Raw genomic sequence first — 27432 nt, 5'->3', positions numbered from 1 at the left:
ACGTGTGATCTCCCAAGTGGAAACTTTTTTGTCTATTTACAATAAGGTTGGTTGGTAGTTCTTAGCCTTTTGTGTCTTATTATATGCATCATGGGACCAGTGAGAAAAAAATTTTGTCTACAAGTGAAGACTAATTATCTATGATTAAAGAATTTAGTTTTCTTTTGATTTCTTTGAAGGAGGATAATGGACCACATCATTGATATTTAGAGAGATTTTTTTTTTAAAAAAAATATATTTTAAGAACCCACCTCTCTTAGGAGTTCTAGTCTAAGAAAGACTAAATTTATTTCTACACAATATAAAGTTTACCCTTGTTGTCCTTTGATCCGATTCTAACATACATTTTTAGGCCTCAAATTAAATACTTAATTATTAGTAACCTAGCCCATTTTGTAATTATAAGTTCTCATTTACATGTTATAACATGTGATATACTACTTTCTTATAATTAATTTTCACTTTAAGTCACCCTAAATATTGATTTTTGTCTCTAAGACATCCGAGACAGAATTCTTTAAAATGCAAAAATTAGGTGAAATGCGAAGAAAATGATCCAATATTTTTTGTTGCGGATTTTTTTTGCAATCTTAATATTTTCAAATGTTGAAAATGCAGGCCCAGATAATACAAAAGAGTTAGCTTAAAAATAAATTTAAAGCTCTTATATATACCTATTGTATTAATAACCCAAATTGCACTTCAAAGTTTGTGAAAAAGACTAAAATTCACAATCCATATATGAGATTTGGATGCCACAAGTGTGTTTAAGTACTTCCACAAAGAAATTTGTTTATCAAATTCATTTGAAGCAATATTGTTGTTCAAACATGGTACTATTTATGGTATTGTTTATCTAACACTATTTATTCATCTTTTATTTTACTATCCTTCATTAAAATTTTTCTAACTTTGTGTTAAATCTCATAAATAAAATCTAACCGTATTATTCTGGCCGTGCGTTTCCGTGGTGGCATAGCCTTTTCGATTTGCTAAAGAATATTTGAAACGATCGGTTGCATCACTTTTCATTATTTCTTGGAGTGGGAGCACCAGAGAAAATTAAATGCCAATCATCTCACTAGCCCATTAGCTAATAAGCCCATTAGCCTATTAGCCCATTAACAATTATCCATTTAGCCCGTTAGCCAATTAGTCCAATAGACTTTGACGGTTTCCTCATCCAACCCCCGCTCTTCTTTGGTATTAAATTTTACTCATTCAAACGTCCCCAAGTCCGGTCAAGATTGCAACTTCAAAACCCGGTCTAAGACCTCTCCTCATCCCAAATCTATAAATACTTCAACTACCAATCTCTCTCCTCTCATCACCAAGAAAGCAAACCACAAAAGAACATACAAAGAGACCAAAGTTCCAATTAACCTCTCTAAACGTCTTCAATTGTTCCATGGCAACTCTACAAGTCCAGAGTCTCTTCATCTCCTCCTCTTCTTCTTCTTCTTCCTCTTCCTCCTCAAGGCGAAGAAGAAGAGGATGCTTTGCCGCTCTCCATGTGCCTTCCAATCTTAGCCCAAGAGGAGTCTCCTTCCCAAAACTATCATCCAGGATCCAATTAGAGGACCTCAAGATTAGCGAAAAGGACATGTACACCGCCAACCTCGGCAGCCATGTCAAGAACCCCGAAACGACCCAAAAGCAAGACACCAACTTGTTCTCCAAGCTCTACGCAGTAGCTGACGCAGTTGCAGATAGGGCTGAGATGCACGCCATAATTGGGGAGCAGAGGAACAACTGGAACCACCTCTTCCTCCACTCCATCAACTCCATCACCCTCTCTGCCACCCTAATGGCCGGCATCTCCTCGATGGCGACGGCCTCGTCGCCGCAAGAGCTCGCCTTCAAGATCTCATCGACGCTCTTGTTCGCCACGGCGTGCGGCATGATGCTTGTAGTGAACAAGATCCAGCCCTCGCAGCTAGCGGAGGAGCAGCGGAAGGCGACCCAGCTATGGAAGCAGCTACAAAGAGAGATAGATTCTATTATAAAGCGCAAAACTCCAACAGAGCTGGACGTGGAGCATATGCTGGAGAAGGTGCTGGCCCTCGAGAAGGCTTATCCGCTGCCGTTACTGCCCGGTATGCTCGAGAAATTCCCCAAAGTATTCGACCCCGCGCGGTGGTGGCCAAAAAGAAGAGAACAACAGAAGAGAAGAGAAGTTAACCACAGCGATCATAAGAATGGATGGAACAAGGAGTTGGAAGAGGAGATGAGGGGTGCTCTTGAAGTACTAAAGAAGAAGGATGAGGAGCAGTATGTGAGATTAGGCAAGTTGGTTTTGGACATCAACCAGAGCTTAGCTATCTCGGGGCCTCTCTTCGCCGGCGTAGCGGCGATATCGACCGGATTAATTGGCTTACCGGCTTTTGGGTCATGGCCGGTGATCAGCGGAGTTGTCGGAGGAGCTCTCGCGGCGATCGTGAACACATTGGAGCATGGCGGGCAAGTAGGGATGGTGTTTGAGTTGTATAGGAACTGCTCAGGATACTATACGAGATTACAGGAGGAGATTGAGCACAATTTGGAGGAAGAAAAGGTGGACAAGAGGGAGAACGGTGAGTTGTTTGAGATGAAGATGGCTTTGCAGCTCGGGAGGAGCCTCTCGGAGATGAAAGACTTGGCGAAGTACGCTTCTCAAGAATGTAGAGCAGAAGACATGAAAGAGTTTGCCGGGAAGTTGTTCTAAATTAATCAACTGTTCATATATAGATTAGGATTAGTTGAATTGTTGTACAAAAAAGAGACAAATACCAGGGGGATTCATTTATTCTTTTTGATCAATGACATTTGACCTTATTGCTAGCTATATATGGCAGTACATCACCAATAGAAACAGCCGTTAGTTTACATAATTTGATTTCCTGCATTTATACTTTCATTCTTGTGATTACTACTTTTCTCATTCTTGTGATTACTACATTTCTAAAATTAACCCGTAAATAGATGCATGAGAATGGAAATTAAGCAGAGAAGTTAATAAAATTTAGCATTGAAATGAGTATCATGACAATGAAGTAAAGAGAATTAAATTTAATTATATATTAGATATTTAAGAAATGTTAGTATAATATATAAGTACCAAATTTTTCATAGTCTTTGGCGCCCCAAAATGGATTTCTATTTTATGGGTACATAAAATCATGCAAATCAACTTTCACATCGTACGTTGTTCGGTTCAGCTTGATTCATATGTGGGTCAAATCTAAAATTATTTTAGCCTGATATAGGTTCGGGTCTAGTTGAACTCCAAGTGGTGTATTCTTTCATGACCGTTTGCATCTTTTCGATGTGGTTATTTAATCCTATAAATATGTTATCAATTTGTACTATTTTTTAATGAAATTTTATTCGTTCCATTCATATGTTGAGTCTTCTGTTTACATTTGAGAGTACCATATGGTTCTAGTTTGATAAGTTAGTCGTTGTATCCTGGTCAACTATTTCAGAAGTAATTGGTGGAGCGCGTATTGATTTTAATAAAATAATATTCAACACTAGACTCAACTATATAGAACTTTACATTCTGTAATCTATAACTTCATTGAATTTGTTTATTTATTTTGGATCAAATTTTTGTTACTTTTAGAATCATATTATTATCGTCAACAATATGCCCTCAGGCCAAGAGATGGTTAACCATCATCTCTTTAGTTACTCTTTCGCCTGAACCATTTGGTTTTCTAGTAGACTGACTTTAAAGCTTGAAGACAACTTTGAAATATTAGACAACCCATTATTGATGTTTGCCCCCTCCCTCCTAGGGGTGTAAACGAGCCAAGCCTGAGTGAATCGGCCCTAGCTCAAGCTTGGCTCAAAATTAATTTCAAGCCCTCTAAAGATGTTTAGGCTCGACTTAGCTCAACTCGAGCTGAGCCAGTCCGAGCCCGATCTGAGCTTGAGCTTGATTAGAGAAAGAGGAGGAGGCGGAAGAGACGACGGTGGCTTGCCGAGGCCAGAAGAGGAGGATGAGGAGGTCGAAGGAGGAGGAGAAGATAGCGGGATGGCGACTTGTCGATGGAGGACGAAGAGGTCGGATAAGGAGGTGAAAGAGGAAGAGGAGGAAGACGAGGAGATTGGCGCTGTGGTCGAGGCTGAGCCGATGGAGGTGGAGGCTGCCGAAAGAGGCAAGATGAGCCAATTGATGGAGGAGGAAGAAGAGGAATTGAGGAGGAGATTGAGTGTTAGGTTTGTTGGGGTTTTTTTTTTTTATATTAGATTTAGGGTTAGGATTAGATAGGGATAGAATAATACTAGCTATTATATTAAAGATCTAATAGTTATAAATAGATTTATATATAATATATATTAATTAATATTATATTTAAATGAGCTGATCAAGCTGAATTCAGCTTAGGCTTGGCTCGAAAGACAAATCGAGCCTTGAATAAGGCTCATGCTCAACTCGACTCAAGCCAAATCAAGTCGAGCTCGAGCCTTGAAATAACTCCCTTAATGTGAGTCAGCGTATGCATTCCCAATTCTTAGGGGGGATTTGGTGGCTTCGCCATGGGTTACCATGATAGGTTACTTCTGTCTATGCACGGCTACCAAGTGGCAAGTGGAGAGGCTTTGGATTCAGTCGAGCAACACTTGTTGAATCAAATAATATAGGTTGATGTGAGCTAGGCTGGTGGCATATGTGATGGGCGCTGCTTAGCTGTTGGAACACTATCTAACAAAGTAGCATAAGATTTACTCTTATATATGTGGACTATTGCTGAGATGCCTTCTATGGTGAAGCTTTCGCTATGCTAGAAGGTCTCAAGAGATTGTGTTGTCATTTACGAACAGTAAACTTGTCATGTTTTTCATGACTATCTGACATTGGTAAAAATAGTGAACGACTTTTATACTTTTACAAGTTTCACAATTTATCTTATTGTCCAAAGTTGTATTAGGTGGTTGACTCTATAATCTCTTATTTAGATATATTTATGGGTAATAATATAGCATCACATAATCTTACCGGATAAACTTGGTGTCTCTTTGTTTGTAAAACTTGGTTTGGCCGACCGTTAAAAACCCTAATTATGATTAATCTTTTAGTCCACAAACCTTCTTTTAAAAATGAAAGGATAATTCCCATTTTACCCCCCTCAACTATTACCGATTTTCACAATAATCCTCTGAACTTTTTTTTAGTATATATTGACCGCATCAACTCTTAGAAATATTTCACTTAACATATTCAGTTAGGGTTTCGTTACCTATTTTCGTCAATAAGTTATTATATGCTAGTCACGTGACAACTAAATGGCTAAAATACCCTTATATGCATATAACAATTTAAAATAAACTTTTCTAATAGCCAAAATACCTGTGGAGAATATCACTGATCTCTTTTTTTTTTTTCATTCTCCTCCTCTTAAAAAATATCCTCATCCACTACTTACTTTTCCTCCTCCCTCACCATCTCCTCCTGTGTCTACCACCAATTGGTGGCGAAGTTGCACGACGAGGTGGAGCACATGGGCGAGCTTCTACGGTTGTGCTTGGAACAGCGGGACATCAGGCATCGGGGACTGGTGGAGGAGGTGATATGATAGGTGTGGAAGATGGTGTCTCCATCACCCATTGCCTCCTCTCTGAGCCCAGTGCCAGTCGTCACCATTGCCTATTGCCCTAGCATTGCTGTCACCCTCCTCTTTGAGCTCGACATCACCGTCGCCATCAACCTCCTCTTTGAACCCGGCATTGCCATTAGCTGAGCTTGAAGCCATTAACCTCCTCTCCGAGCCCAGTGTCGTCGTCGCCATCAACCTCCTCTCCAAGCCCGGTGTCACCCTTCTCTCTCTATCTCTCCAAATGCCTCGGGTTTTACGAAGAAGATGAGGGAAGAAAGATGAGAGAAATGAGAATTAGTGGAAATAAAGGAATTTAAAAAAAGTAAAAAATTAATATTAGTTAATCCACTTAATTATTATGTTATTATAAATAAAGGGCTAATTTGGTCAATTCATAAATTCCGTCAACGACCTCAAGGGGGTGTTTCTGATAGTGACAGTGTGTATCAAAAAAAACTTAGGAGGTCATTATGAAAATCGGTGATAGCTGAGGGAGTGAAAAAAAATATATATTCCTAAAATAAATCAATTGCATCTGTGTCTTGCGAGGTTGGATGGTAGTTATTGGCCTTCCGTGCCTTATGTTATGCATCATAGGGGCTAGTGAGGGAAATTATTTGTTACAAGTGAAGACTAAATTTGCCGGTTAGTTTCTATTTGATTTCTTGGATGGACGACATTGGACGGCATGTCAGACGTTTAGAGATTTTTTTTTTAATTATACTTTGAGGACTCTCTCTTATAGGAGTTTAACTCTAAAGATTAAATTTATTTTTAGACAATTTAAATATACCCCGTGTCGTGATTGGACTTGATTCAAACTTATCTATTTTAGACTTCAAACAAAAGTGCTTAAATATAGGTAATCTATGCTATTTTGCAATTATAACTCTCATTCTTTTGAATCGTTAATATATTACTTTCTAAAATCGATTCTCAACCTTAATTGCTCTCATTGTTGATTTCTGTCTCAGTGACATTTGAGACAGAAATTTTCAGGATGTAAAATAGTCGGTGTACGGAGAAAATGATCCAGTGCATTTTTTGTGCGGATTTTCTCAAAGTCGCAATCTTATTCCGTTTTTGTGCGGATTTTCTCAAATGCCTTAAGATTAGATCCCATTAATAACCCAAATTACACTTCAAATTCTATAAATTAAACAGACTAGAATATTTACTTCGAATGTCTCCTGCAAAAACAAAAAATTCTCTAGCAAGTATATTTGAACACATTATTTATTGTTCAATCACCTCGGTATTCCCTAAGCAAAAGAGTTACATAGCCCATTAGCCCATTAACAATTATCCATTTAACCCATTAGCGGCCCCATTAGTCCAATAGACTTTGACGGTTTCCTCATCCAACCCCCGCGCTTCTTTGGTATTAAATTTTACTCATTCAAACGTCCCCAGGCCCGGTCAAGATTGCAACTTCAAAACCCGGTCTAAGTCCTCTCCTCATCCCAAATCTATAAATACTTCAACTACCAATCTCTCTCCTCTCATCACCAAGAAAGCAAACCACAAAAGAACATACAAAGAGACCAAAGTTTCAATTAACCTCTCTAAACGTCTTCAATTGTTCCATGGCAACTCTACAAGCCCAGAGTCTCTTCATCTCCTCTTCTTCTTCTTCTTCCTCTTCCTCCTCAAGGCAAAGACGAAGAGGATGCTTTGCCGCTCTCCATGTACCTTCTAATCTTAGCCCAAGAGGAGTCTCCTTCCCAAAACTATCATCCAGGATCCAATTAGAGGACCTCAAGATTATCGAAAAGGACATGTACACCGCCAACCTCGGCAACCATGTCAAGAACCCCGAAACTACCCAAAAGCAAGACACCAACTTGTTCTCCAAGCTCTACGCAGTAGCTGACGCAGTTGCAGATAGGGCTGAGATGCACGCCATAATTGGGGAGCAGAGGAACAACTGGAACCACCTCTTCCTCCACTCCATCAACTCCATCACCCTCTCTGCCACCCTAATGGCCGGCATCTCCTCGATGGCGACGGCCTCGTCGCCGCAAGAGCTCGCCTTCAAGATCTCATCGACGCTCCTGTTCGCCACGGCGTGCGGCATGATGCTTGTAGTGAACAAGATCCAGCCCTCGCAGCTAGCGGAGGAGCAGCGGAAGGCGACCCAGCTATGGAAGCAGCTACAAAGAGAGATAGATTCTATTATAAAGCGCAAAACTCCAACAGAGCTGGACGTGGAGCATATGCTGGAGAAGGTGCTGGCCCTCGAGAAGGCTTATCCGCTGCCGTTACTCCCCGGTATGCTCGAGAAATTCCCCAAAGTATTCGAGCCCGCGCGGTGGTGGCCAAAAAGAAGAGAACAACAGAAGAGAAGAGAAGTTAACCACAGCGATCATAAGAATGGATGGAACAAGGAATTGGAAGAGGAGATGAGGGGTGCTCTTGAAGTACTAAAGAAGAAGGATGAGGAGCAGTATGTGAGATTAGGCAAGTTGGTTTTGGACATCAACCAGAGCTTAGCTATCTCGGGGCCTCTCTTCGCCGGCGTAGCGGCGATATCGACCGGATTAATCGGTTTACCGGCTTTTGGGTCATGGCCGGTGATCACCGGAGTTGTCGGAGGAGCTCTTGCGGCGATCGTGAACACATTGGAGCATGGCGGGCAAGTAGGGATGGTGTTTGAGTTGTATAGGAACTGCTCAGGATACTATACGAGATTAGAGGAGGATATTGAGCACAATTTGGAGGAAGAAGAGGTGGAGAAGAGGGAGAACGGGGAGTTGTTTGAGATGAAGATGGCTTTGCAGCTCGGGAGGAGCCTCTCGGAGATGAAAGACTTGGCGAAGTACGCTTCTCAAGAATGTAAAGCAGAAGACATGAAAGAGTTCGCCGGGAAGTTGTTCTAAATTAATCAACTGTTCATATATAGATTAGGATTAGTTGAATTGTTGTACAAAAAAGAGACAAATACCAGGAGGATTCATTTATTCTTTTTGATCAATGACATTTGACTTTATTGCTACTTATATATGGCAATATATCCTCGATAGAAACAGCCGTTAGTTTACAAAATTTGATTTCCTGCATTGATACTTTCATTCTTGTGATTACCACTTTTCCAGAATTAGCTCGTAGATCGATGCTTGAGAATGGAAATTAAGAAGCAGTTCAGTATTTATGCAAATATGTACTAGAGGAGGGCATACCTGTAAATCTGTGAGGTTGCTCATGAGCTAAAATTCATTTTATGTATAACATGAGCTAAATTCCTTTGTTCTTCTTTTTCACTTAACAAACTAGAGTCAAAAACTTGTAAAGATAATAAACCTCAAGATCCAATTCAATCTTTTGAATCATTTAAATTGAAAGTTGAATTAAAACTCTACAATTCAAGGACTACGGATGTCAATGTTTACTAGCTCCAAAGTACAACCAACGAATTTGAATTTGACCATTTCCTCCCATCTATGCCCATTAAATTCTTTTATTACAACCACATGCATTGGTGAAGCTGAGCAGTCAACGATGACCTCCAAATAATTGAATCCGTTATCAACGGCCAAAGCCACATTTGCATAAGACTTGCAAATGGCGGCCTATTATGGCATTCCCTCACCTTAAAACTAAATCATAAATTGATGGTGACTGGATCCGTTGTGCGCGCGCGCGCATTCACTGTCATTAGTTGTTGCTGGGATCGATGGCCTGAGGAGATAAAAATGGTGAAGATATAAGAACTAGTAAAGTAATATTATAAGCCTTTCAATCATGATCTAAAGATTTATATTAGTCATATGTAATATGTATTATATATTATATATTATTATTATTATTATTATTGAGTATTAGCAAACCTATTATGCATATCAAGCTTGAATCAGCTCACTTTCAAGCTAAGCTTGATTGAGCTTTAGCGAACCAAAGGCAAGTTTGAGATTTAGACGAGTCATTCTTCTGGCAACCTTAGACGGGCTATGTCACGATTTTTTATATGAATGATGGATAATACATATTTTATTTTTATATTGAAGAGAATATGACTTGTATCCCAACTTATGGGCTTTGGAACGGCCTTTGCTCCATTTAATTCGGTGGAGAATTAATTATATACCCTGGCCATCACTTTTAAAATTGGGTTGGTTTGTATTCAATTGCCTTATGTGTCACATATGTATTAGGACTCAAAATACACATTCCCGTTGCCGTTTACTTTGGCTGACCTCTAGGAGTTGATGGCACCACTTTTGCAAAATATTACTCTCATTTTGACACTTCAATTAAAGAAAGCTGTCTTATTGGAACTGAAAACAAACTCCACTAAAATGTCATATATGAGAAAACGTATTTATCGTGTATTTCGCCTATAGGGTGATGGCCACAAAGAGGAGTCTAGCTCCTCTCCAAAGGCTGTCAAGGCGCTGCCTCTTACTAGCTCTACCAGAGAGACGAGTTGGAGCACTATAGACGTAGAGATAATGAATGAGCCTATTCGAACGATTCATACAGATGATTATGGCCTGTGGATGATAGCTTCTCGCAGTAATTGTTTTACTCATGATTGTAACAACCCAATCTTAAAAAAAAAAAAAAAATTGGGCACGACGTGACCGGCCACACTGTGGCCGGCCTCGTGCCCATGCAAGCTGCGCATGCAGCTTGCGTGGTGGGGGCGCCACGTGCCCGCTGTCGCTGCCGCAGCCAATGGGCTGCGACCAGCTGGCCGCGGCGGGCCCCGGCGCCGCCGCAAACCCCCCTCCTCCTCCACCGCCTTCCCTCTCTCTCTTTAAATCTCTCTCTATCTCTCTCTCTCTCTCTCGAGGCTCTCTCTCTATCTCTCTCTCTTTCGCCAAGGCCGGTCGTCGCCGTCGCCACCTCCACGAGCGCCGGTGAGCTCCTCTCTCTCTCTCTCTCTCTCTCTCTCTCTCTCTCTCTCTCTCTCTCTCTCTTGCCCGAGGGTGGGCTCGTCGGAGACGAGCCACCGGCGAGAGGCCGGCCGCTGGCTGGCCAGCAGCGGCCGGTGCCCTCCCCGCCGGCCCGGGTCCGCAACCGCCTCCCTCACCTCCCCTCTTTCTTCTCTTTCTCTTCTGTTCTTCTTCTTCTTCTTCTTCCTCTTCTTCTTCTTCTTTCTTTCCTTCTTTCTTTCTTTCTTTTTCTCCTTCTTCCTCAGCTCCTTCTCTTTCTTTCTGCACAGTGTTGGGCTCGGCCCAGCACTGATGGCAGATGTGATTAATTTATTAATTAATTAGTTTATTTAGGTATTTTTCTTCTTAATTAATGCAAATAGATTATTTAGACATGAACTATGTTAATAATATTATATATCCTTCAATATAATTTTATTAATGATAAAAATTATCATTAATGATTAATTAGGTATAAATATATGTAATACTTATATTTATTTATTTATTTACATATCTATTAGATTAATAGATAGATTTGTAAATTATAATTATTAGATTTATATTCTAATATTCTTATGATCTACATTTTAAGTAATTCTATTAATTTATTATACATTATTATTTTGTAACAAATAAGATAATGACTACATAATCCCTAATTAATCAAGATATAATTTTAATTATAATTAGGTTTTTATCTATATTTATATTTTATTTATAATTAAAATCTAGTCAATCATAAAAATAAGTAGAAATTCTAAAATCTAATAAATCATCATATTTTACTCGAACGGATTATAATGGGATAAACAACTAACTTTATGTTACTTAAAGATTTTCAAATCCCGAACCCCTTATTTGAGACCCCGTTGTCCTTGCTAGCCAGAAGTGTCACACGGGATGGGCGGATGTAAGGGATACGTGGTTTGTATCTTCTGATCAGTGTGAGTAGTCTTATCCCTTAGATCCCTTTCTCAAATTAGGATTTATTATATATTATGTACATGCATGTTTTGGCCTCCAGCATGATTATATGACTTTATATAATCATGATTTCAGTCGAGCATATATTTTATCATGCATTTGATTAGACTGATCTGAGATATGAGTACATTGGTGATATATAGAGATGATTGGAGATGATTATGCTATTATGGTTTTATGTCGGGATGATCTCTATCATGAGTATGCATGTGATAGATTAGCATGAGTATGCATGTGTTAGATACATGGTTGGAGTTTGCATTACATCATTTTTCTCTCGGCTTCTTTACCACATAAATTCCTGAGTTGTATGATCTGTTGTCGTACTGAATATATGCATATGATTTATCATGTATAGGAAATCATAAAAGTATATGTGTATGTGATGTGATGTGATGTGATGTGATGGCTGGAACGGTATCTGGTCCGGACTGGTACTGGACATACTCTTAGCGTATGGCAGAGTATGGTGATGGCTGATAGTTGTACTCTTAGCGTATGACAGTGTACAACTATCATTGATATACCCTTAGCGTATGGCAGGGTATGATTACTTTCTTCAGAGATACCCTTAGCGTATGGCAGAGTATGATTTATCTACAGAGATACTCTTAGCGTATGACAGGGTATGCTCTGAAGTGACATGATGTGTATCGAGTTTGGGGCCGGGTATCATAGTCCAGCATGGTGGATGATATTCAGAGTTGAGACGGATGATTGTGATAGTGAGAGATATGTGAATTATATCTGGCTCTGACATATATGATTATCTAGTAGTTGGCATGCATCATGCATCATCATTGTTGTGACTAGTATCATTGGATCACAATTGTTATACATGATATGGTGTTATATTCGGTGATGTTATATGGTAATTTCATCATGTTATATAATTTCGGTTGAGGATATAATATGGTCATTCATGAGAACTGATTTCATTCATATATATGTCATTGAGGATACATATATATATATATATATATATATATATATATATATATATATATATATATATTCATACATGACATCATACTGCTTTCTGATTCATATTATCAAGTACATGATTTACTCTCTGTTTGGCATCAATGATTCGGGGTAAGGTCTATTCACTGAGCCTTTTGCTCATGACTCTCTTTATTTCTTTTCTAACCCCTCAGATTTGTGGTACGTGATAGCGACTTGAGAAGATATTTTAGAGCGATGATGAGGTGAGCTATAGATGCGAGATGGTATAGATGATAGTTTATATAGAAATCGAGTTGTACCAATATTTGATATTTGTACTCTTTTGTATTAGACAATGATTTGTATAATACAGGTCGAATCATAGTGTACCCTTGTATTAGTTATTTTAGTTGTATCTTGATGGTTTGTTGTGGCCTGTGTGGGTCCTGCCAGATTATGTGGCGGTCTAGTGTATATTATTGTGGACTTTGATATTCATATACTAACAGGTTTATTTGGTTAAGAGTATGATTTATTTGGTGATGGATTATGTGATCATGGATATGTTAGCAGGTGTTATTTGATGATGTCATGATTGTATATGCACAGGAGTGTATCCGTGCGTGACGAGCCCCGCCCGACCTGTCGCGTGCGCCGCACGTGCCGTGTGGGCGCGTGTGCGTGCACGTGCCGTGCCGGGCGAGGGCGTTACAATGATAGTGTTAGAGGCATGATCCTTGGTGGTGTTGCTCGCAACTAGGGGAACTAGCTCAAATCGGTCAATTTAGGTGGACCACGTTGAGGCAACAAGTTAATTTAAGAGGAGTGGTGTTAAGTCACATAGCAAATTTGGGATAAGTAACGATCTTTTGGGCATTATAGTTGGCAGAGGTTGTGGGACTCGTAGAGTAGGTAATGCCTCAACTCAAGTTGTGTGCTTTGATGGGAGTCCATATTACTCAGTCACCTCAATACTCCCTATGCAAAAATCTGCTCTTGCCAAGCTACCCATATAGTTATTTATCCCTTAGCTCAACTTGTGTCCTTCTATATGTGATGTACACGAGTACTGCACTTATGGAGTAGTGAGTCATGTGGGGTGAATCAGCTAGGCTTTCGATCACCAATATGCAATGGTTAGCGATAAAATTTTTTAACAATTAACTTACTATACCTATGTGGCTATGTGCCATAGTATTGTGTGCCTATAAAATTAGGGAAATGAAAGGAGGCTCACATACTCGTCAAGAGGGTCAACGCCGGGGTCCACCAATGATGATGAGCTAGCCCACTAGCCCATTAGCCCATTAACCCATTAACCCATTAGCAATTATCCATTTAGCCCATTAGCTCATTAGCCCATCAGACTTTGACGGTTTCCTCGTCCAACACCTGCGCTTCTTTGGTATTAAATTTTACTCATTCAAACGTCCCCAAGCCCAGTCAAGATTGCGACTTCAAAACTTCAAAACCCGGTCTAAGACCTCTCCTCATCCCAAATCTATAAATACTTCAACAACCAATCTCTCTCCTCTCATCACCAAGAAAGCAAATCACAAAATAACATACAAAGAGATCAAAGTTTCAATTAACCTCTCTAAACGTCTTCAATTGTTCCATGGCAACTCTACAAGCCCAGAGTCTCTTCATCTCCTCTTCTTCTTCTTTTTCCTCTTCCTCCTTAAGGCAAAGAAGAAGAGGATGCTTTGCCGCTCTCCATGTACCTTCTAGTCTTAGCCCAAGAGGAGTCTCCTTCCCAAAACTATCATCCAGGATCCAATTAGAGGACCTCAAGATTAGCGAAAAGGACATGTACACCGCCAACCTCGGCAGCCATGTCAAGAACCCCGAAACTACCCAAAAGAAAGACACCAACTTGTTCTCCAAGCTCTACGCAGTAGCTGACGCAGTTGCAGATAGGGCTGAGATGCACGCCATAATTGGGGAGCAGAGGAACAACTGGAACCACCTCTTCCTCCACTCCATCAACTCCATCACCCTCTCTGCGACCCTAATGGCCGGCATCTCCACGATGGCGACGGCCTCGTCGCCGCAAGAACTCGCCTTCAAGATCTCGTCGACGCTCCTGTTCGCCACGGCGTGCGGCATGATGCTTGCAGTGAACAAGATCCAGCCCTCGCAGCTAGCGGAGGAGCAGCGGAAGGCGACCCAGCTATGGAAGCAGCTACAAAGAGAGATAGATTCTATTATAAAGCGCAAAACTCCAACAGAGCTGGACGTGGAGCATATGCTGGAGAAGGTGCTGGCCCTCGAGAAGGCTTATCCGCTGCCGTTACTCCCCGGTATGCTCGAGAAATTCCCCAAAGTATTCGAGCCCGCGCGGTGGTGGCCAAAAAGAAGAGAACAACAGAAGAGAAGAGAAGTTAACCACAGCGATCATAAGAATGGATGGAACAAGGAATTGGAAGAGGAGATGAGGGGTGCTCTTGAAGTACTAAAGAAGAAGGATGAGGAGCAGTATGTGAGATTAGGCAAGTTGGTTTTGGACATCAACCAGAGCTTAGCTATCTCGGGGCCTCTCTTCGCCGGCGTAGCGGCGATATCGACCGGATTAATCGGCTTACCGGCTTTTGGGTCATGGCCGGTGATCAGCGGAGTTGTCGGAGGAGCTCTCGCGGCGATCGTGAACACATTGGAGCATGGTGGGCAAGTAGGGATGGTGTTTGAGTTGTTTAGGAACTGCTCGGGATACTATACAAGATTAGAGGAGGAGATTGAGCACAATTTGGAGGAAGAAGAGGTGGAGAAGAGGGAGAACGGGGAGTTGTTTGAGATGAAGATGGCTTTGCAGCTCGGGAGGAGCCTCTCGGAGATGAAAGACTTGGCGAAGTACGCTTCTCAAGAATGTAGAGCAGAAGACATGAAAGAGTTTGCCGGGAAGTTGTTCTAAATTAATCAACTGTTCATATATAGATTAGGATTAGTTGAATTGTTGTACAAAAAAGAGACAAATACCAGGGGGATTCATTTATTCTTTTTGATCAATGACATTTGACTTTATTGCTAGTTATATATGGCAATACATCATCAATAGAAACAGCTGTTAGTTTACATAATTTGATTTCCTGGATTTATTCTTTCACTCTTGTGAATACTACTCTTCCAGAATTAGCCCGTAGATTGATGCATGAGAGTGGAAATTAAGGAGCCATTCAGTATTTAAGGGCAGTATGCAAATATGCAATAGAGGATGGCGTACCTGTAAATCCGTGAGGCTGCTCATGAGCTAAATTTCTTTTTATGTATAACATGAGAAAAAATTTCTTTTAATTTTTTTTTCAGTTAGTAAACTAGAGGCACAAACTTGTAAACAGAATAAACCACAAGGTCCAATTCAAACTTTTGAATAATTTAAATTGAAAGTTGAATTAAAACTCTACAATTCAAGGACTACGTATGTCGATGTTTACTACCTCCAAAATATAAACAACGAATTTGAATTTGACCATTTCCACCCATTTATGCCCTCTTATGCATAGGTGAACCTGAGCAGTCAACGATGACCTCCAAATAATTGAATCCGTTGTAAACTTCCAAAACCACCTATGCATAAGAGTTGCAAATTGCAGTCTACTACTGCATTCCCTCACGTTAAAACTAAATCATAAAATTGATGGTGACTAGATTCACTGTGTGTGTGCGCCTTTGCACGCGGATTTGCATCAGTAGTTGTTGTTGGGATATTTTTGATCTAAAGATTCATATTAATCATATGTATTATATATTATATAATAATAATAATTATTATATTATTAATTTTGGGTATTATCAAGCCTATTATGCATCTCAAGCTTGAATTGGCTTGAGCCAAACGTAAGCTGAGATTTAGATGGGTCAATTCTTTTGATAGTCCTAGACATACTAACTCGCGATTTATTATATGGATAATAGATACTTCATATTTATTTTTATATTGAGGAGAATATGACTTATATCCCAACCAATGGGTTTTGGACGAATCATGGTCATTTGCTCCGTTTAATTAGGTAGAGAATTAATTATATACCTTGGCCATCATCTTTAATGTTGGGTTGATTTGGATTCAATTTACTCATGTGCCACACTAGTACTAAGGACTCAAAATGCTCATTCCCGTCGATGCTTACTTTGGCTGACCTCTAGTAGTTGATGACACCACATTTGTAAAATATTGCTCTCATTTTGCTTGAGTGTGTACTGAGATGTGCATGACACTCCCGTTAAAGAAAACTGTCTGGTTGGGATTGAAAAATAAACTTCACCAAAATGTCATGTATAAGAAGACATTCATCATGTGTTTTGACTATTAGGTGATTGGCCATCAGAAAGAGTCTAACTTTTCTCCAAAGGCAGCCAAGGCGTCGTCTCCCAGTGTCTTTACTAGAGAGGAGGGTGAGAACACTATGGGCACAGAGAAGATGAATGAACCTATTCAGACCATTCATAATGATAATTAGGCTCATAGATGATAGCTTCTCTTAGAAGTGTTTCACCCAAGATAGTGTTAGAGACACGATCATGGGTACTATCGCTCGCAACTAGGGGAACTAGATCAAAACGGCTAATAGGTGGACCACGTTGAGGTAACATGTCAATCTAAGAGGAGTGATGTTAGGTCATGTGACAAATTTAGGACGAGCAACGATCTTTTGGGCATTACAGTCGGTAGAGGTTGTGTGACTCGCGAGTTGGTACTGCCTCAACTCAAGTTGTGTGCTTTAATGGGAGTCCATGTTGCTCAATCACCTCGGTACTCCCCATACAAAAAAAGTGATGATTTTGTGCATGCCAAGCTACTCACATAGTTATCTGTTCCCTAGCTCAAATTGTGTCCTTCTATCTGTGATGTATACAAGTACTGCACTTGTGGAATAGTGGGTGCTGTGGGTGAAAATCGGCTAGGCTGTTAATTACTAATCCACAATGGTTCGTAATAGAAAATTTTAATAATTAACTTATTATACCTATGTACTATAGTATTGTGTGCCTATAAAATTATTTACGACCCTCTAACTTGTTTATAGCCCCTAAAAAACTTATTTATAATCCAAAATTTTTTTTTTATAACATAAATAACTTAAATAAATTTAGATAATTTGTACCACCCAATATCTCGTTTATGGCTTGTGTAGCATGTTTAATAAGTGGATCATATTAGTGTTTAGAAATTTTAACTCATTTTTAATAAACGGGTAACGTTCGTGATTGCATCATCCTGACATAATCTAAATTTGGATAACCTGACCGTAATTGTTAGGGGAAATGTGAAAGCTTATTTGGAGTTGTAAAGGTACGATCTCCCAAATGGGAACTTTTTTATCTATTTACAATAACGTTGGTTGGTAGTTCTTAGCCTTTTGGTCTTATTATATGCATCATGGGACCAGCGAGGAAAATTTTCCGTCTACAAGTAAAGACTATTTGTCTTTGATTGAAGAATTTAGTTTTCGCTTGATTTCTTTGAAGGACGACAATGGACGACGTCATTGACGTTTAGAGAGATTTTTTTTTTCAAAAAAAATATATATTTTAAGAACCCCCTCTCATATGAGTTCTAGTCTAAGAAAGACTAAATTTATTTTTACACAATATAAAGTTTACCGTTGTTGTCCTTTGACCCGACTCTAACATACATTCTTAGGCCTCAAATTAAATGCTTAATTATTAGCAACCTACGCCATTTTGTAATTATAAGTTTTCATTCACATTAACATGTGATATACTACTTTCTTATAATTAATTTTCACTTCAAGTAACCCTAAATATTAATTTTTGTCTCTAAGACATCCTAGACAAAATTCTTCGGAATATGAAAATTAGGTGAAATGCGGAGAAAATGATTTCGTATGCAGACTTTTTCTGCAATATTAATATCTTCAAATGTTCGAAGTGCAGGCCCAAATAATACAAAAAAGTTGGCTTAAAACTAAATTTAAAGCTCTTATTTACCTAAAGTATTAATAACCAAAATTGCACATCGAAATAGACTAAAAATTTACAATCCAAATATAAGATTTGGATGCAGCAAGCATGTTTAAACACTTCCACAAAGAAATTTGTTTATCAAATTTATTTGAAGCATTATTGTTGTTCAAACATGGTACTATTTATCGGTACTTTTTATCTAACACTATTTCTTTATTTTTTTTTTTACTATTCTTCATTAAAAAATTTATAGCTTTGTGTTAAATCTTATAAATAAAATCTAAATGTATTATATAAATAAAATTTTATTTAAAATATAATTTGTTAAAAATGTTATAAATAAAATCTTTCTTTTTTTTTTAAAAAAAAACTGGCTATATTAGGCTGATCTATCCTCCTGTGGGGATAACGGTCTCCTCCAAAACGAGGTTATATAATTCTACGGGAGAGGGTCCATCGAGGCCGAACAATCTTTCAGCCTTCTGGCCGTGCGTTTCCGTGGTGGCATAACCTTTTCGATTTCCTAAAGAATATTTGAAACAATTGGTTGCATCACTTTTCATTATTTCTTGGAGTGGGAGCACCAGAGAAAATTAAATGCCAATCATCTCACTAGCCCATTAGCTAATTAGCCAAATAGCCTATTAGCCCATTGGCAATTATCAATTTAGCCCGTTAGCCAATTAGTCCAATAGACTTTGACGGTTTCCTCATCCAACCCCCGCGCTTCTTTGGTATTAAATTTTACTCATTCAAACGTCCCCAAGTCCGGTCAAGATTGCAACTTCAAAACCCGGTCTAAGACCTCTCCTCATCCCAAATCTATAAATACTTCAACTACCAATCTCTCTCCTCTCATCACCAAGAAAGCAAACCACAAAAGAACATACAAAGAGACCAAAGTTCCAATTAACCTCTCTAAACGTCTTCAATTGTTCCATGGCAACTCTACAAGTCCAGAGTCTCTTCATCTCCTCCTCTTCTTCTTCTTCTTCCTCTTCCTCCTCAAGGCAAAGAAGAAGAAGAGGATGCTTTGCCGCTCTCCATGTGCCTTCCAATCTTAGCCCAAGAGGAGTCTCCTTCCCAAAACTATCATCCAGGATCCAATTAGAGGACCTCAAGATTAGCGAAAAGGACATGTACACCGCCAACCTCGGCAGCCATGTCAAGAACCCCGAAACTACCCAAAAGCAAGACACCAACTTGTTCTCCAAGCTCTACGCAGTAGCTGACGCAGTTGCAGATAGGGCTGAGATGCACGCCATAATTGGGGAGCAGAGGAACAACTGGAACCACCTCTTCCTACACTCAATCAACTCCATCACTCTCTCTGCGACCCTAATGGCCGGCATCTCCTCGATGGCGACGGCCTCGTCGCCGCAAGAGCTCGCCTTCAAGATCTCGTCGACGCTCCTGTTCGCCACGGCGTGCGGCATGATGCTTGTAGTGAACAAGATCCAGCCCTCGCAGCTAGCGGAGGAGCAGCGGAAGGCGACCCAGCTATGGAAGCAGCTACAAAGAGAGATAGATTCTATTATAAAGCGCAAAACTCCAACAGAGCTGGACGTGGAGCATATGCTGGAGAAGGTGCTGGCCCTCGAGAAGGCTTATCCGCTGCCGTTACTCCCCGGTATGCTCGAGAAATTCCCCAAAGTATTCGAGCCCGCGCGGTGGTGGCCAAAAAGAAGAGAACAACAGAAGAGAAGAGAAGTTAACCACAGCGATCATAAGAATGGATGGAGCAAGGAATTGGAAGAGGAGATGAGGGGTGCTCTTGAAGTACTAAAGAAGAAGGATGAGGAGCAGTATGTGAGATTAGGCAAGTTGGTTTTGGACATTAACAAGAGCTTAGCTATCTCGGGGCCTCTCTTCGCCGGCGTAGCGGCGATATCGACCGGATTAATCGGCTTACCGGCTTTTGGGTCATGGCCGGTGATCACCGGAGTTGTCGGAGGAGCTCTCGCGGCGATCGTGAACACATTGGAGCATGGCGGGCAAGTAGGGATGGTGTTTGAGTTGTTTAGGAACTGCTCGGGATACTATACGAGATTAGAGGAGGAGATTGAGCACAATTTGGAGGAAGAAAAGGTGGAGAAGAGGGAGAACGGGGAGTTGTTTGAGATGAAGATGGCTTTGCAGCTCGGGAGGAGCCTCTCGGAGATGAAAGACTTGGCGAAGTACGCTTCTCAAGAATGTAGAGCAGAAGACATGAAAGAGTTCGCCGGGAAGTTGTTCTAAATTAATCAACTGTTCATATATAGATTAGGATTAGTTGAATTGTTGTACAAAAAAGAGACAAATACCAGGGGGATTCATTTATTCTTTTTGATCAATGACATTTGACTTTATTGCTAGTTATATATGGCAATACATCATCAATAGAAACAGCTGTTAGTTTACATAATTTGATTTCCCGAATTTATACTTTCACTCTTGTGAATACTACTCTTCCAGAATTAGCCCGTAGATTGATGCATGAGAATGAAAATTAAGGAGCCATTCAGTATTTAAGGGCAGTATGCAAATATGCAATAGAGGATGGCGTACCTGTAAATCCGTGAGGCTGCTCATGAGCTAAATTTCTTTTTATGTATAACATGAGATAATTTTTTTTTTTTCACTTAGTAAACTAGAGGCACAAACTTGTAAACATAATAAACCACAAGGTCCAATTCAAACTTTTGAATAATTTAAATTGAAAGTTGAATTAAAACTCTACAATTCAAGGACTACGTATGTCGATGTTTACTAGTTCCAAAATATAAACAACGAATTTGAATTTGACCATTTCCACCCATTTATGCCTTATGCATAGGTGAAGCTGAGCAGTCAACGATGACCTCCAAATAATTGAATCCTTCATCAACGGCCAAAGCCACCTACCTGTGCATAAGACTTACAAGTTGCTGCCTATAACGGCATTCCCTCACCTTACAACTAAACCATAAGTTCTATCTCTCTCTCAATTCATTTTTTTGATACATTTTTAAGTAACAACTTATAATTTTATTAGTTTTTAATTAATATACTGTAATCTTTGAAGATTTTATAATGTCACTCTTGGTTCTTTTCATACTCTCATTTCTTTTCATATGACCTCTCAAGTTAATTAAAAGTTTAATTATTTTCACGTAAAAGAGTATCAACAAAGAAATATCTATTACTGAAGTAGTCAAGCAGAGTAGAGTACTATAATTTAAGAATAGGTTTTTGATTCGATAGAGTGAGCTAGAGTAGGATATGACTTAAAAGAGTTTGATTACATTATGTTCGGAAATATCAAATTAAGGTTTGTGTTAATATTTAATCTATTTTAATAATATGTTATTTTTGGAATGTCTCATTTAGAAAATTCAATTGATTTGAGATGATTTCGATGGATTTCACTATACATAACCAAATCACATAATTTGAGGTGTGATTTTGCAAGAATTTATTTCTAGGGTATGACAATGGACAAGAACATGTAATAGAGGCTCTGAGAGATTTTGTGTTTTGTTTTTTCTTTTTAAAAACTATATTTCAAGGACTTTCTTTTCTAGGAGTTTTACTCTTAGAAATGTAAAAATATAATTTTAAACAATTTAAATTTTATTCCATGTGATTTGATTCAATTATAATTAACCTATTATAACCTGAAGCCTTCAAACTTATATGTATATATATGTATTTCAATTAAGGGTGTTTATGTTATTTTGTTTATTAGTTTACTAAAATTTTAATTTATGGATGTCAAAAAGTAATCTGAAATTTGTGAAAAAACTATAGATGGTAAAGAATAATTTATGAATGGATAACCCCCTGCCCCCTCCAAAGTAAGAAGAACTAAAATTTGTGAATACTCTCATAATAGTTATAAAAAGAAAGATAATGGAGAAAAAGGAATACAATTTCTCAAAGATATCTTTCACTGCATTACGATTTATGATACGCCAATTGAGAGTTATACATAGCTGGATTCATTGGTATTCCAACTTTGACAAATATTAAACATTTAACACCCAAAATTTCTTCGGAAAACTTGCTACATAATAACATAAATCTCCATGTACATCAAGCAGCAGCATCTGCAATAATAACGACCAAAATTACCAGGCCAAGCTTTAATATCTTCCAGGTTTGCTCCACTGCAGTTTCCTATATATATATATATATATGTATATATATATAGACCTATTTGTTTAGCCATATATATATATTTTTTTTCCTCAGTAGTTTAATCTTTTTGATGGGACTTGGCTTTCATTCTTCCGACATTGCAGTAAGTTTTGTGGGAAAATAAAAATGAAGTCACTCTTGTTGGTAATTCTTTGCATTGCTTTGGTTAATGGAGTTGTAAATGGGAGAAGGATTATTTCAAATACGGATAGAGAAAGAGTAATAGAGGAGAAGTTGAAACAGCTAAATAAGCCTGCAGTGAAGACCATTCAGGTTTTGAGTTCTATATTCTTTAGATCTTTCAAATGACATTAACTTTTAACTACTGACTTGTAAAATATCTTTATATATATTTTTATGGCGATAATTTCAGAGTGAAGACGGTGATACCATAGATTGTGTGGATATTCACCAGCAACCGGCTTTTGATCATCCACTTCTCAAAAACCACACTATTCAGGTGCTCCTCAAGCGTAACTACCCGTTGAAATTTCATCTTCATTACACACATTCTTTTTAATAAAGATGTTAATATAAAGTTTCCATCTAAATAATATATATGCAAAAGTCATAGCTTTGAAATGTAGGGATATATATGCAAAACAAAAAGGAAAGCAATTAGATGGTGTATATTGAACAAGGCTACTAACTCAGTTTCCCACATAATAACCTAAATATAGTTCCAAAGTTGCAGGTAAGTAATCAAATTAACGTGTGTTGCAGATGAGACCCAGCGACAAGGTCTTGAAACTGATAGCAGAGTCTCCTACTGCTTCGAACGTCGGACAAATGCCAACCCAAGTGTGGCAAAAGAGTGGGAGTTGCCCCGAGGGCACTATCCCAATTTTAAGAATCCAAAGACGCCATTTGGAGAAAGCTCCCTCCATTGAAAACTATGGGAGGAAGCCATGGCATGGTGTTACTAAGCATCGCATCCCCACCTCTAACTCCACCACAACATTGGATGTCAGCCTCGGAAACCTACAGGAGGTTATCACTCCTATCTCTTCAAGGACTTCAACTCGAAAGGATGCAGAGTGTTTGTTACATTTTAGATATTATTACTACAAGAAGTAACTCAGTAGGCTTTTGTTCTTCAGACTGCAGTGCTCGTGGGAGAAGGTTACAGCTACACGGGAGCGGCGGCAAACCTCAACTTGTGGAATCCATACGTTTCTGGGTTTCAGGAGTTCAGCTCGAGCCAGATTTGGATACGTAATGGCCCATACGATAACGCAGACTCGATTGAAACTGGATGGATTGTAAGTAATTGATAGTATATATGGAATTACCGTATCTTTGAGTGATTTTAGAATTCTAGTTTTCTTTTTTCACCTGCAAGGCATCACCTAATCTATACGATGATTCGGCAACGAGGCTATTCTTGTACTGGACGGTAAGCATTTTTTGGTCGTATGCTTGTAGGAAGTTGATGTGTTGGAATTAAATTTGTTTTCTTGGTACATCGATCAGACTGACTCGGGGAAGTCCACGGGGTGCTTCAATCTCATATGCCCAGGTTTCGTGCAGACCAACCATTCAATCGCCCTTGGAACAAGGTTTAGCCCCATGTCCAAGGACGGTGGAGATCAATACCAAATAAGTCTCACTATGTTAAGGGTAAGAAGCGAGTGGTTGCAATAAATATTGGGATTAAAGTAACATTTCGTCTCGTCTGGTACTGATCGCAGGACTTTGATCGTGCCGTATGGTGGCTAATCTACAAAACGGACATCATCGGCTACTGGCCGGTCGGCATATTCCCCCGCTTGAGCCACGTCGGGACGCTGGTTTTATTCGGCGGCGACGTGTACAGTCCCACCATGGCCAGCAAACCTCACACCAAGACCGCCATGGGAAGTGGTCGATTAGCCAAGGAGCATTACCGGCACGCCAGCTTCATCAGCAAGCCTCGTATCGTAGACAACTCCGAAAGCTTCAAGTGGCCGGAACCGGGCTTTCCCTTGAGCACGCGACCCCAGTGCTACGGGGCGGAGCTCTTTAAGGAGGCCGGATTCGACGAGGCATATTTTTATTTTGGTGGGCCGGGCTGGAGCAGTCAATGCCGCTAAGGTGTTTGAGTTTTGTTCTGTGTCGTTGTTAGATTTAGAGCAATGTAAGGTCTGGTACTGCCTACTTGTACTGAAGCCGTCTATTCTTATGTCATTTTTTTTCAATAAAAGTTTGAGATGCGCAGTGCGTCTTCATATTTGTTTCAATGTATCACCTTGTTCACTCCTTCCTAGTTCCTACCCAATGCTACATTCCATCCACTCTTTCTCTCTCCAATCTCAATCTCAAAGCTAACTCCTTTTAGGAGGGAAAGATAAAGTGGGAGGTTCTTTTGGTTTCAAGCAAGGATCATTGTGAAGAGAGAAGCAGATGGATATGTGGAAGACAAAGGAGATATGGAGAGTTAGAAGAGGGGAGAGGAGATGTGCCCATAAAAGTCTGCACGAAGAGGGTAGTGCTTCTCCTTCCCAAATCCAACTATCCCTTGTTTTCTATGATCTTCTTCATATGTGGACCCTCTCTTCCCACAATTTCCTTTCATGTCTTTCCTCTTGCATAGCGTTGACTGGTACTCCTGCGCGAAAGAGTCTTTGGATCCCTTACTTGGAATATTTTATCTCCTTGTTTAGGGTCTCTCCTGGACTCCTGGTCTCTTTGATGCAAAAGGTTGAAGGGAAACAAAATATAACGGCTTTTAGTTTCTTAGTCTTACATGGTACAATATTTTATCTCCTTCCTTGTTTAGGGTCTCTCCTGGACTCCTGGTCTCTTTCATGCAAAAGGTTGAAGGGAAACAAAATATAACGGCTTTTAGTTTCTTGATTTTACATAGTACTTACTTGGCATAGAAACGGTTAATACTTAATAACTTTATGGATTGGTTTTGGTTTCAATCCCTTGCTGTAGAAGAGGCATCCCCGTTGGCTTCTTTTACTGTGTGAGAAGGACTAGGAGGGGAATGATTGGTTTCTGCGGAGGTTTGGGCAACATTCCTCATAAATTATTGGCGCATGAGAGCTTTGCCTCCAGGAGAGTAGAATCTCATGGTCTTCTCACCATTGATCAAATAATGGGGTGATACAACCTGTAAATCTTTTGAGTGATTTAAATCTTTTGCTTTTGTCTTTGGGCCTGCTCTCTGTAGGAAGGACACCCTGCTGTGTCGATCAATCAGGGAAAATCCCACTTGCTTTAAACATAGCCTTTATTCTTATGCACTTAGATGAGGAGGGAAAGCTAATAATTGTTCTGTAACCCTGGGACCACCCATCCTTTAGGTTTTTATGCTGTGTGAGAAACCAACGATGGTACAATGTATGAGTTCTAAAAATGATGGTTGACTCAGAAACTCTGTGCTCACTGTTTTCTAATGCTATTTAGCAAAGGAAATTGAAGGAGGGTGTCAATTCTATGTTCTGGTTTTGTTCAGGATCCCATGGGAATGCTGAATTTGGATATGTAGTTGGCATTTGATGGTCTTAGCAGTACTTACCACACACATGAGGTTCTCTCTCAAGTAGCTGTTCTCCTTTAGATAACATATGCTTTATCTTATGCTACTGCTGTGTGGTATTCTTTCTCCAGTGCTGTAATCCTTCCAAGGCCACCAACACTGGAGACCCCAAAGAGGCTTGCCAGATAAATCTGTCGCAGTATTGAGATTCCAGAACTTTCGTCACCCCTGAGTTGCCTATAATATGATTTTCTAATAATGTTTCGTATGATAAGCTAACTATCCTTATGATTTCTCTCTCATTTGAGTTCAGGTTCAGGTACTCCGAGGATAACGAGAAACAGTTACTTGCTGACAAAAGTGGTCTGGCTAGGAGGCAGGTACTCAGAATTCTTGAGTCTACATAAGTTAGGTTTAGCATGTAACTGTTAGGCAACCATTAGCATTATAACTACATAAGTTTCTTCAACGTTAGTATGCTGGTATCAGCTATGTTCTTAATAACTCATTATACTCTCTTGATGAATTATTAGGTATCTAATTGGTTTATAAGCTGATGATAGAGGAGATGCACTCAGAACTCAGTATATAAAGTGACAGTAAATCAGGTGGTAAGTGCAGAAGCTAACAAAGTATTGGGAGAAACCAGATAAATTGAAATGCTTAAAACTAATCGAGTTTGAAACTAGATTCATATCTGGCTTGAGTGGGCCTAAGGTTTAACTGGGCTTGATTCAACCTAGAGTTAATCCAATTTAGGTCTCCCTTTCATAGTTGCATCTCATCTTAGTCAAACAAATGCATCTCTCTCTAGATCTTGTCAAAGGTTAGAAACTTTTATGGAAATTAAAATTCTTTATAAGCAGCAGCAGATACTCTAAGGTAGCAGGCATATTAACTATGGTGAGATCCTCTCTACCAATTTTTTTTTTTTTTTTTTTTTTTGTCTTGATCAAGCTAATTGTTAGGTCATATAATGCGATCCAGGACTTAACAATGGCATGGATTAGAGATACAACTGGGACCATCACCAACAGACACAAGAAAGAATAAAGTTCCCAAAAGAAGCACCGAAAGGTAGATATATGTCAGAAATTCCTATTACATGAGCCTCTCATTTAGCATTGTTAACTGAGTCATGTTAAAAGTGATACTCTACATCATATATTATGCATATGTATGTCAATATATATGCGCGTGCATTTATATCATGTATATGTATGTAATCGTGTCTCAATATTCCTAATTCAATAATTTTTTTTTAATTTACTCTAAAAGTTTAAATTGTTAGAACCTTTTCTAATGACATGCCTATATATGCAAAAGGTATCTTTGGTCTTCCATGTTTAAGATATAATTAATAATTAGTTATCATTATTTGCTACCTCTAATTGCTTTGTGGTACTTGCAAAGGCAATTAGAAGTCTATGAGGTGGAGACAGGCTGTGGCATATCTTTGCGGGTTGTGGCCAACCATGCTCGATCCTCGATTATT

At 39.3% G+C, this 27432-nt stretch overlaps 5 protein-coding genes across 5 annotated transcripts; all 5 read left to right on the top strand.

Moving 5' to 3' along the window:
• Positions 1–1603: 1603 nt before the first annotated feature.
• On the top strand, positions 1604–2704 carry LOC140765052 (probable F-box protein At4g22030). The gene has a single exon (XM_073103969.1). It carries the CDS (start codon positions 1604–1606, stop codon positions 2702–2704), a length of 1101 nt encoding a protein of 366 aa, XP_072960070.1.
• Positions 2705–7168: 4464 nt separating this feature from the next.
• LOC140765051 (probable F-box protein At4g22030) lies at positions 7169–8461 on the top strand. The gene has a single exon (XM_073103968.1). It carries the CDS (start codon positions 7169–7171, stop codon positions 8459–8461), a length of 1293 nt encoding a protein of 430 aa, XP_072960069.1.
• A 5737-nt stretch (positions 8462–14198) lies between these two features.
• Positions 14199–15299, top strand: LOC140765050 (probable F-box protein At4g22030). The gene has a single exon (XM_073103966.1). It carries the CDS (start codon positions 14199–14201, stop codon positions 15297–15299), a length of 1101 nt encoding a protein of 366 aa, XP_072960067.1.
• Positions 15300–19197: 3898 nt separating this feature from the next.
• LOC140765666 (probable F-box protein At4g22030) lies at positions 19198–20696 on the top strand. Its single transcript, XM_073104857.1, has one exon. It carries the CDS (start codon positions 19253–19255, stop codon positions 20549–20551), a length of 1299 nt encoding a protein of 432 aa, XP_072960958.1. The 5' UTR covers positions 19198–19252; the 3' UTR covers positions 20552–20696.
• A 1901-nt stretch (positions 20697–22597) lies between these two features.
• Positions 22598–26494, top strand: LOC140765049 (protein neprosin-like). The gene is made up of 10 exons (XM_073103965.1): positions 22598–22744; positions 22845–22931; positions 23195–23461; positions 23572–23733; positions 23897–24091; positions 24163–24495; positions 25865–25942; positions 26069–26136; positions 26251–26317; positions 26471–26494. The coding sequence occupies exons 1-10, from the start codon at positions 22598–22600 to the stop codon at positions 26492–26494; spliced, it is 1428 nt and encodes a 475-aa protein (XP_072960066.1).
• Positions 26495–27432: the final 938 nt, after the last annotated feature.

The sequence above is a fragment of the Typha angustifolia genome, chromosome 8 (assembly GCF_048772165.1).
Source record: "Typha angustifolia cultivar Huaian chromosome 8, ASM4877216v1, whole genome shotgun sequence".
In the NCBI taxonomy this organism is placed as follows: Eukaryota; Viridiplantae; Streptophyta; class Magnoliopsida; order Poales; family Typhaceae; genus Typha; species Typha angustifolia.
The sequence above is the reverse complement of the archived record's forward strand: the minus strand, read 5'-3'. Positions and strand labels throughout refer to the sequence as shown.

What these genes read in the sequence shown, in the direction of transcription:
- LOC140765052 (XM_073103969.1), top strand. Translation starts at nt 1,604, where the DNA reads ATGTACACCGCCAACCTCGGCAGCCATGTCAAGAACCCCGAAACGACC.
- LOC140765666 (XM_073104857.1), top strand. Translation starts at nt 19,253, where the DNA reads ATGGCAACTCTACAAGTCCAGAGTCTCTTCATCTCCTCCTCTTCTTCT.
- LOC140765050 (XM_073103966.1), top strand. Translation starts at nt 14,199, where the DNA reads ATGTACACCGCCAACCTCGGCAGCCATGTCAAGAACCCCGAAACTACC.
- LOC140765051 (XM_073103968.1), top strand. Translation starts at nt 7,169, where the DNA reads ATGGCAACTCTACAAGCCCAGAGTCTCTTCATCTCCTCTTCTTCTTCT.
- LOC140765049 (XM_073103965.1), top strand. Translation starts at nt 22,598, where the DNA reads ATGAAGTCACTCTTGTTGGTAATTCTTTGCATTGCTTTGGTTAATGGA. An exon ending in CTGCAGTGAAGACCATTCAG is followed by an intron (nt 22,745 to 22,844) that starts GTTTTGAGTTCT and finishes CGATAATTTCAG; the next exon opens with AGTGAAGACGGTGATACCAT. An exon ending in TAAGTCTCACTATGTTAAGG is followed by an intron (nt 24,092 to 24,162) that starts GTAAGAAGCGAG and finishes TACTGATCGCAG; the next exon opens with GACTTTGATCGTGCCGTATG.